Below are 10,000 nucleotides of genomic sequence, written 5' to 3' on the forward strand. Positions count from 1 at the left end.
TCAATAACACTTGTTAAGATCTACATTTCCTGCATGATCACACATTGGGGCAAAAATATCTTTAATTAGTAGGCACTGCCCTTAAATGATTACAGGCCTAACATGTTCTCTGGCTGAAAAGGTGAACTGATGCCAATGAAAATCACAAAATATGAAAAACAAGGACACGTACCATGGTGACTATGCAAGCCAAGACATCACATCGTTAGATAACTGTATGTGTACTTAAGCTGTTAATAGAAAGGTTTGGTTATAAAGTACATGTAACACTGCATTGCACATTTCCATGGCCATTCACAAACCTTTTTTAAAAAGTTAGCGAATTATAATTGATAACAAAGCAGCATTTACCTTACAGCCTACTGAACTTTGCAAAGCAGCATACCCATAGATCAAATTTACAGGCTGATTACTTACCTACTTAAAAAATGGTGGCCACTGAAAGACGCATGAAACAAGAATACTATTATATTAACACACATCTCTCTTCCTAAAGATGAAAAAAAGAATATAATACAAATAAAAGTTTGTCACAGACAGAAAGGTCAAGTCATTCCTGACCAGCATTACTAGTAACTTGTGTTTTACATGTAAAATGACATGTAACTAGTGAATTATGGCATGTTAAGATAATTTCATCTAATTAAGAGAATACAGTAGCCTGCTTTCAACAAAAAATAAATGGAATCTTGACGGCAAGACTTTTTTTCCAAACAGTTTTACATTGACTGAAAAATTCTTGAAAGCCCATTGGTACAGAAGAAGGGTCTCATAGAGAACAGACGTTGAAAATGAATTTTTACTTTTGCCACATGATGGGTGATAAAAGAACCTTAAAATTAATTTCATTTCATTTTACAATAATTTAATATTTCTTGTGCTATTGACAGTTTTCCACGATCTATACTCTCATTTACCCGAGAGAGAAAACATTCTTGAATGTCTAAAGCTGGGCAGTAAGCCCACTTTCTCACATATGCCTTGCAGTTGCACTCAAATATTAATTATTCCTATGATCTTCAAAAGTACAGACCTCTTCGAACTCTAAGTTGCAGATATGGTTACTGGAAAAGTCTTTTTCATACAAAAATGTTGACAGAAGACAAAATGTTTCCGTTCAAAGCTACAGTACAATTTACAGTCTTGATTTCACCTTTGAAACTCAATCCTCACTTCTTGTGGGACAGGATGGCTGAGTTTCTGTATGAGAATGATACGTCAAGAATTAAAAAAGAATGACCCCTTGAGAAGTTTAATCAAGCAACTTTTAACTTTCTAGAAGAAAGAACAATGAATTTGTTAGCCAAAAATATACAAGTGATGGTTCAACTTCAAGCACATAATCAAGCTTTGAATTGAATGTGAAGTTAGTGCACTTGAAAGCCAAAAACTTCAAAGTCTTTAAAACTTCCTTCGATAATTGTGTTGGCTGCAAGTACCAGTACTTGCAATTGTTTAGTTCAGTCTATATACAGACACAGTCCCATTATTTACACAAATTGACACAAATCCTTGTTCAAATTCCAGTACACTGACTAAGACTAAAATACTGGTTTCATGGAATAAAGACAGTGACAAAAGGTCGAGCTTTAAGCAATGCCATTACATTTAACAGAAGGCAACAAGAATTTTCCTAAAATATTCAATACTGCCGCCTCAGAACTACTTGAAAAACCAGATTAATGTTGTACGAATGTGAAGTTTGAAAGGGAAATGATTTACAGTTATCCTAAATGTTCAACAACTGACATTTACCTTTTCAAAAAAAAAAAAAACTTATCACTGATAAATTAGAGTGTTTACAAAGAGCAGACTACACTCTAATAAAAGCTAAGTGCACTGAATTTTTAAATACAGCATCTTTACAAAAAAATAATATGGTAGCAAATGTCCTTCAGTGAAAACAACCCTTATGATACAGATGTTGCAGATTACACGTAAGTCACACGTCCAGGATAGCAAGTAAATGAGAGGTGCGCTACATTTTAAAAAAGGGCCACCAAGTGTCGTGTTCATACCGAACATCAACTATCGATTTCGAACAACAAAGGTACTGTAACGTTGGCATTCATGTTTTGAAACTATTTTTTTAGCTTATAGTAACTAAAAAACTTTCTAAAAGTTATTTGATACTTTTCATGTTTATATCAGGATTAGGGTTAGGGAGTCACTATGACATTTATCACCCACATTTTGAGACACAAGTGACGTTAAAATTGAAGGAATCCTGCAAAAAATGTCACAGGTGACTTCATGGATGTTGTCCACTTGCTCATAAAAAGTTGAATTTCTGCGTACAATTGAAGGATATGGAGTACACAAGTGCTATGTATTTTTGGGCTTGATTGCCTTGTGTCTGTGAGAAATAATGCATGCAAAAAGCTGTGCGGTGACATCTTTTGCCAACAGCCCTGACTTGCTAATTAGATCACTTCTCATTACTTGTAATCCTGGGCGTACACTTTATCTGCTGGTGTGGTAGCCCCATGGTAGCATATGTCACAATTTTGCTTTATGGAGATCTTGATCGCGAATATGACCTTGACCTATGTTTCTTCTTCTTATGTTTTTTAGACTTCGAAGAGGAATGTCTATCTGAGTGATTCTTTGACTTGTATGGTGATCCAGATCTTGATTTACGATGTGATCTTTTTGGCGATCTTGAATGCGACCTTTCTCGCCGTGAACGAGATGACCTGTGATTTGACACAGAATGTGACCTAGATCTTCTGCGACTGGAACGGGATGGAGATGAAGAATGTGCACGTCTCTTGCGACTTTTCTCAGGTGTAATTATTGACCTTTCACGTGACCTTGAACGCCGTCCCTTTGATTGTGACAAGGATGGCGAAGATGAGTGTCTTTTTCTTTTCTTTTGTGGTGATTCAGATCTGGATCTTGAACGTGACTGAGAATAGTCTCTATTAGAACGAGGGGTTTCCCCAACAAGTTTTATTTTTTTTCCAAGAAACTCTTGTTTGTCTAGAGTTTCTAAAGCGTTCATCATATCCTCCTTGCTGGCAAATTCAACAAGTCCCTCACCAGGTCTCCGCCTGTGAGTATCTGCAAAAGTCACTTCTCCCGCTACACTCATGAATTCCTTGAGCTCAGACCATTTGGCCCTGGCTGGAAGGTTTTCAACTCGAATTCTGTAATTTGTTCGCACAGGCGGTGGTTTCGGTTGGCGGACTCTTGCAGTGTAGCCGCCAGCTACAGTGTAACCTCCGACCCCATTCCGAAGATCTTTGGCCCGCTCCACGAGAATACTTTGCCCCATGAAGTCTTTACCGTTGAGTTCTTGCACTGCTTTGTCGGCGTCGCGTGAATCTTTGAACACAGCGTAAGCGTACCCTTCCTTGAAATCAATATCGCGTATCTTGCCGATCGCTTTTAGAAGGGTTTCCAAATTCTTCTCCGTAGCATCAGCAGGAAGTCTCCCGCAGTATATTCTCCCACTCATGGTCTTTTAAAAGGTGAGTTTAGAGGAAACTTTAGGAAAATTTCACACGACCACGCTCACAACCCGCCATCAAGGAGAAATCAAGGAGATCTACGCATGACGTACAACAAGAACCGCTGGAGGAGAGGTTACTAGGCGAACGCGTGATTTGTTCGCCATGTTTGCGGCAAGGAAGGCAACATCAGCAACTTTTCACCGGGTTGTAAGCAGAAATTATCACAATCTTTGCAGATCACTGAACCATTGTTGTGGTTCAACTAAATCTATTCAGGTTCATGATGGTGTGGGACTTTTCCACGGTGGTATCGAACGTTATATTGTTGGATATGTAGTGGGTCATCCATTCTGCACCTCACCTGGCAGTTCTTCTGACAAACCTCCATGGACAGAAAGGTGATGAAAATCAATCGTGGTCATATTACTAGACCTTGCTGTTGATGTTTTGACAAACTAAATATCCCCGGAATAGAACAGCTTCTTATGGCACACTGACGTCACTTGTCAGTAAGTTCTCTGCGATCTGAGATTCTATACCCAGGACTCTGAACTGTTAGGACTGATAGTGTTTTTACACTCCCCTCCGCACCCCATTACGATAGATTTTGCGAAAGTTACTACCTATTTTCTGTTGCATTCCTCTTTTGCTGACCATTAATTCTCAGCATTCCAAATATTTTTTTTCAAACGGGGGGTCATGCATGTAGACCATATAAAGGGGTCACCCAGATGACTTGCCAGCAGTGACCCTTTACGGGCGGGAGAGGGAGGTAAGGAGGGCTCACACATTCACATGTTGAATATGCAAAATGTTCTCGTACATTTTTTTGTAACTGCCGTGTCCTGTTTAGGGGTCTTTCTTTTAAAGCTGTGGTGATAAATTCAGTTCAAAGATAAAGAGATGGTTTCAATGCATGAAACACTCTGCACTAGACCACGGCTAAGTTTTGAGTAGACTGAGAGCAGACGCGTACGTTGAACTTTCAATGGCTGAATCTGCGGGTTGCACTTACTGTGGGCATTCGTTAGAAAGAAAACGTGCGTGGTGAAGCTCCCTTATGACAAACAGTATGGGGAGTAGGGTGGGTTCTGTGTTGAGAGCACAGGACATCCATCAATGTTTCCCTGGTCCAATTCCTGCACTTGGCATCATGTGGGTGAAGTTTTTCTGTTCTGGACCTGTTTTTAGTGGGGTTTTCTCCTGTCCTCCCGTCTCATCTAAACCTGAATATATGCTTTGATTTCATTTGATTTTCAGTCTGCTCAATTGATAAAGCGCATTAGTTACATGTGTTTTTACTGAATGCTCAGTTGTGTAAGCTTAAGTTGTAATTTAAGTGATTATTATTACACTGTACATGTATGTTCATTACTGTTTCAAAAGTACAGGACTACATGTATTTAAATCTTTGGATACTCTTTCCTTTGACTTGCCAAATTCTTTATGCAATCAGTTTTTAGGTCAATTTTAAGCCCCCTTCTTGTTTCAAACATTACAAGGCGCTTCAATGTCATCATCATGTTCTGGAATAAAATTAGTATTTTTCCTACATGTACAATTAATGTAAGTTCTGGTCATTTTTTTGGTTTGGATAAAATCCTTGGTCTTACAGCAGCAGTAAAACGACAACAATGACAACTTTATTTGTCTCTTTTTCAGCATTACCGTAGAATAAAGTTTAGTTAATTTCAAGAATGTATACTGGTACATGTACATTGTATACTCCTGAGGTCATGAAAAGCCTAAAAATTAAAGCTTCCATATTGGTTCATGCTTAAGACACAACTAGTAACAGGTTTCAGTATTAGTCAAATATGTACTTGATATCATTGACAGGTACCATACCATCTCTGTTATCTTCCTTGTTTGAGTTAAAATTCCTCATTCTGGACATTTCGTAAATTGGCCATGCTCTGAACAGATGTGTGTTCATGGACAAGTATTAAAGGGTACTCCGACGAAAATCGCATCTTTCCTATCTAAGCCATTTTGAAACATAAACAAATAGTCTGTGTGAGAAGAAAAATGCTGTTTACTTTTTCCAATATCTCTTTTCGTTCCAGAGATATTCGAGTTTTTAAAATATGCAAATTAGCCAAGTGATGATGTCATACTTTCAACGAAATTTTGTTCAAATAATTATGATGAAAAGAGATATCTCAGCCAATTTTTGATTTTTTGCAGTAAGATTCTAATAAATGTTCTCCACAGTATGAGCTTAACAGTTCTGTTACCATGGCATCATACTGGGTTCCAGACCTCCCCCATATTAAAAGCTTTTCTGACCACCTTTAAATTTGGCATTCCATTTTGATATTTGCGAACAGCACTTCATATGCATGATCCAGCAAGCATATAAATATGTTAGCTCAAGTTTGTGGCCTTGTTTAACATTTTTCAAGCTGATAATCACTAACATATGGAAATCAAGTGGGTTGGGACTGAAAAAGAGTGAGTTGCCATGGGAACACAATTTTTTATAGTCATAGGTGTGTTTCCTGTAGAACTATTAGACTACCAAGTTTCAATGGTCTGCACTGCAAATTGGCCAAGGTAACTCTATTAATTTTATAATTATACTCAATATAATATTGGGTTGAGTGTATGACATCATCAGTCATCTCATTTGCATATTTTACCGTTCAGTACAGGGATACTGTTATGGCCTTTAAATGCGTCAAAAGCATAGCTCCACCATACCTATGTAATAAATTTAGAAAGAGATCTGATGTACATTCCTTGGCAACGAGAAATTGTAATCTGTTAAACATTCCATTTTTCAAGTCGGCGTCCGGCCAGCGGTCCTTCCACTATCGAGCAACAACATTGTGGAATGCCCTGCCTGATGACATGAAAGACCTCCAGTTGGATCCTTTTAAACAAAAATTGCAGAACCTGCTTTGGGAGGATTTGTAATTTTTATTTTTTATAGTTTGTAATTTTTAGATTATATATAATTTATAGCTTTTAGAGACAAGCCTTTGAATTATTGTAAATAGATACTGAAAAGCCCTGATGGGAGTATTTAATAAAGTTTACCGTTTAAATATCTCCGGACTAATGCAGGTATTTGCAAACAGTAAAATAAATGGCGTTTGTGTTTTTTCGTAGAATTCTATGTGATACACTCAAAAAATCAAGGGGTACAAAATTTGATCATAGTTCCACTTTAATATTCTCTGTAGATTCTTTGATTTCAAAGATGGTGAATTAGTTCTGTATCCACGAAGATACTTTAAAGGTCAAAATGCTAATGGACAAAGTGCGAGGTATGTTACAGTTTGTTCATGTATGACTTTGTTGTTTCCTTTGTTTCACAGTAATAATCATTGTTATTGTTGTTACTTGGTAAAACTCAAATTCCAGTTTTTCTCTGCAAGAAAGCATTTTTTTTTGGTACACATATTTGGTTCTGCCTTGGACATAGTAACACATACATTGTACATGTACTGGTATATGTCAAAAGTATTATTAATATTCAGCAAAAAAAAAAAGTTACCGTAATGAGGCAGCATAACAAATGTTATTGCCTTTTTGCTACGCATGTACAGTGTAATGAAAAATTATGATCTTAATTTTATACTGATAAGTAAACATTCCAGTTAAACAATATTAATTGAAACATGTTGCGCACATATAGTAAAATTAATAATATAATAGTTATTATAGGTTGACAAAAATAGTTGTACATGAATTACACATAAACCAGCATATACCAACCATTGGTTTAATACACATGTAAGCATAACAAGTAAGTTGCTTCATAACATACATGTATCAAGATCAATGAAAACCAAGAACTACCCCTTTGGTCCCTAATGGGGCCACTCGTACATGAGGATTTTACTCTGCATACATGTAGTTCCAGATGAATTTCATCCATTGATGGGGAACCTCATAGGGTCAAACGGGTTACGAGATGTTAATTTTCATAATGCTTTGTAATAATTTGCACACTACATAAACTGTATGCGGGCCAAATGTTGTGAGATGCATATCACTAATCAATGGATATGCTTAGTTTGGATTTTTCGCAGCCTAATTAAGAAATGTTGCTCAGTAGCTTGACTGAATGTAAGCAACTTGTTGCCTTATAGTGCCCAGTCTTCTGAAGGAGCCAGTAGCAATGGCCATGATGATGGAGATAATCAAGACAAGAAAGACGATGGAGCTGATGTGGTAGTAGATGAGCAGTCAGGGGTCAAAGTCGATCCTTCCCAAGGAGCCTTGGCCCAAGTCATGGTTCCCGATGTGTTTCCAGAGGTGCCAATAATACCTGTTCACAGAAATCCTGTTTTTCCAAGATTTGTTAAGATGATTGAGGTTTGTAAAAGAAAATTCTTTTTTAAATATCAATTTCCCCTTGCCATTGCTGTTGATGTTTTGACAAACTAAATATACCCAGAATAGAACAGCTCCTTATGACACACTGACTTGTCAGTTCTCTGCGATCTGAGATTCTATACCCAGGACTCTAAACTGTCAGGACTGATAGTGTTTTTACACTCCCCTCCGCACCCCATTACGATAGATTTTCCGAAGGTTGCTACCTATTTTCTGTTGCATTCCTCTTTTGCTGACCATTAATTCTCAGTAGATGAGCAATCAGGGGTCAAGGTCAATCCTTCCCAAGGACCCTTGGCCCAAGTCATGGTTCCTGATGTGTTTCCAGAGGTGCCAATAATATCTGTTCACAGAAATCCTGTTTTTTTCCAAGAGATTTTATATTCCAAGCCTCAAACCCGGTACATACATTTACCTGTACATGCATGTGCATGTACATATGTACACTGACAGTGTACTCAAGATGGATCGTGTTTACACGTACGTAGTCTTGACCGATGTGTCGGTTGACATTTTGGTCGACAGTCAGTCGATAGTCTCACAATAGTTGGTCAATAGTCAGAAAAATTAATAGGTGGTTGGTGTATCAGTCAAGATTTATGTCGGCCGATATGGCTTTTAGTTCACTGATACATGTACATCACGGATACCTTGCTGACAATTCACCTACACTTTACCAATACTTTACCAAGTAACAAAATGCAATACTTCCAACATGTAGTTAGATAATGTGGACCATAAGAAATCAAGGCAAGAAAACATATTGGTCCAAGACTACTGCACTATCCACGCTAGTGGCAATTATAATATTAAAGATTAAGATCGAAGGGCGCTTGTTTAATACTAGTCCCTAATGAAATAAAGCAAATCAAGAAGTGTGCATTCAGTACATAACCTTCATGTTCTCGCGAATCTGACATCTCAAGACGCAATACGTTTTATAAGTTTCAAGTCAAACTTCTTTTGGGTTGTTGCTGTTTGTCTATGCACTAAAAGCAGACAAACACATAAGCTAAACATATCTGGAAGAAACACCTTGGGGCTGGGATGGTAAACAGCAAGGTCTGGGACCGAATAAGGATGCTCCCATGACTTGCAAAGCAATAAGTCAGTCTCAGTCAGTGTTTTTTCCACTGTGCGATAGCAGGTCATCTTAAATGATTTTTCAAGTATTGAATCTGAGGGACATCAAGCAACCTTGACAGCCATGCCGTGAAGAAAGTCGATTGGATGTATTTTTTCTAAAAAATCAGTGGTTAGATGCATTTAGCTGAACATGTAGACTCAGGGTTCAAGTGCAGAAAATTCACTGTAATAGTTCAGGTACGTAAACAATGCAAAAATGCAATAATTTAAGGCAAGAACTGAAATCCTGTGGAAAGCTGTGTGCAGGTTTCTGTTCTTCGACTGCAGGAGCAATAGGGAGCAGTAGATTCATCCTAGATGTAAATGCCCCCTCTCTTATAAATGCTTCCTATACACTAAATGCCCCATGTGTGGTGTTAAGTCTGAAATAGATGCCCCGCTCTAATCACACACCGTTTCTAATAGACCCCCCTCCCCCCCCCCAAAAAAAAAAAAAAAATCGTCAAAAAAATCAAGAAAACGCTCTGTAAAGCAAAACCACGCAATTTTCTTAACATTTTGGTTGCTTGGATGGCAGTGACTTACGAATTGTATCCTTTTCGGTCTCAAGTTCGAGGTACGCTGTTTTATTTTCTTAATTTCTGTGCTCAAAATGTTGGCAATTTTTTCTTCGGTTTGTTCTGGCTCGATAGTATCCAGGAAGAACAAGGGCCAGTTCACGTTATCATTTTCCTCACACTGCGACAGTGAGGAAATGGGCATCAGCAGTTTCCAGAAAACCAGCAGGCCTTCTTGAGAGCTCGATAGGAATATGCCCAGCTAAAATCCAAATTCCCTTCCTGGGATGCCTCTTTGATCACACCAACGGCATTTGGATCATATACTCTCGCCTCCTCGCGGATGTTGGTCTTTCAGAACAACACTTCTTCTTGAGTTGGGGCCCATGTCACCATGTAAACATGATGCCCGCGTATTGCTGCCTTGAATTTCATCTCATAGGACATGGAAAAACTATTTATTGTATTCTACGATGAAATGTTATATGAAATAGATCATATATGAACTGCGGATATGAAATCAAGTGAAGCCATGATCCTCGCAGTTATGAACGC

The 10,000-nt window shown here is 38.0% G+C and overlaps 1 protein-coding gene and 1 pseudogene across 1 annotated transcript in view; one reads left to right on the top strand and one right to left on the bottom strand.

Moving 5' to 3' along the window:
* Positions 1-44: 44 nt before the first annotated feature.
* Positions 45-3,540, bottom strand: LOC138039198 (serine/arginine-rich splicing factor 5 pseudogene; annotated as a pseudogene).
* A 51-nt stretch (positions 3,541-3,591) lies between these two features.
* The window catches only part of LOC138039196 (lon protease homolog, mitochondrial-like), a 73,728-nt gene continuing 67,319 nt past the window's right edge, over positions 3,592-10,000 (top strand). Inside the window, exons 1-3 of the mRNA XM_068885391.1 lie at positions 3,592-3,853; positions 6,644-6,727; positions 7,556-7,781. Of these exons, the coding sequence (XP_068741492.1) occupies positions 3,618-3,853; positions 6,644-6,727; positions 7,556-7,781 (546 nt within the window). The 5' untranslated portion in view covers positions 3,592-3,617. The remainder of the gene's footprint in view (positions 3,854-6,643; positions 6,728-7,555; positions 7,782-10,000) is intronic.

The sequence above is a fragment of the Montipora capricornis genome, chromosome 2 (genome assembly GCF_036669925.1).
Source record: "Montipora capricornis isolate CH-2021 chromosome 2, ASM3666992v2, whole genome shotgun sequence".
Taxonomy (NCBI): Eukaryota; Metazoa; Cnidaria; class Anthozoa; order Scleractinia; family Acroporidae; genus Montipora; species Montipora capricornis.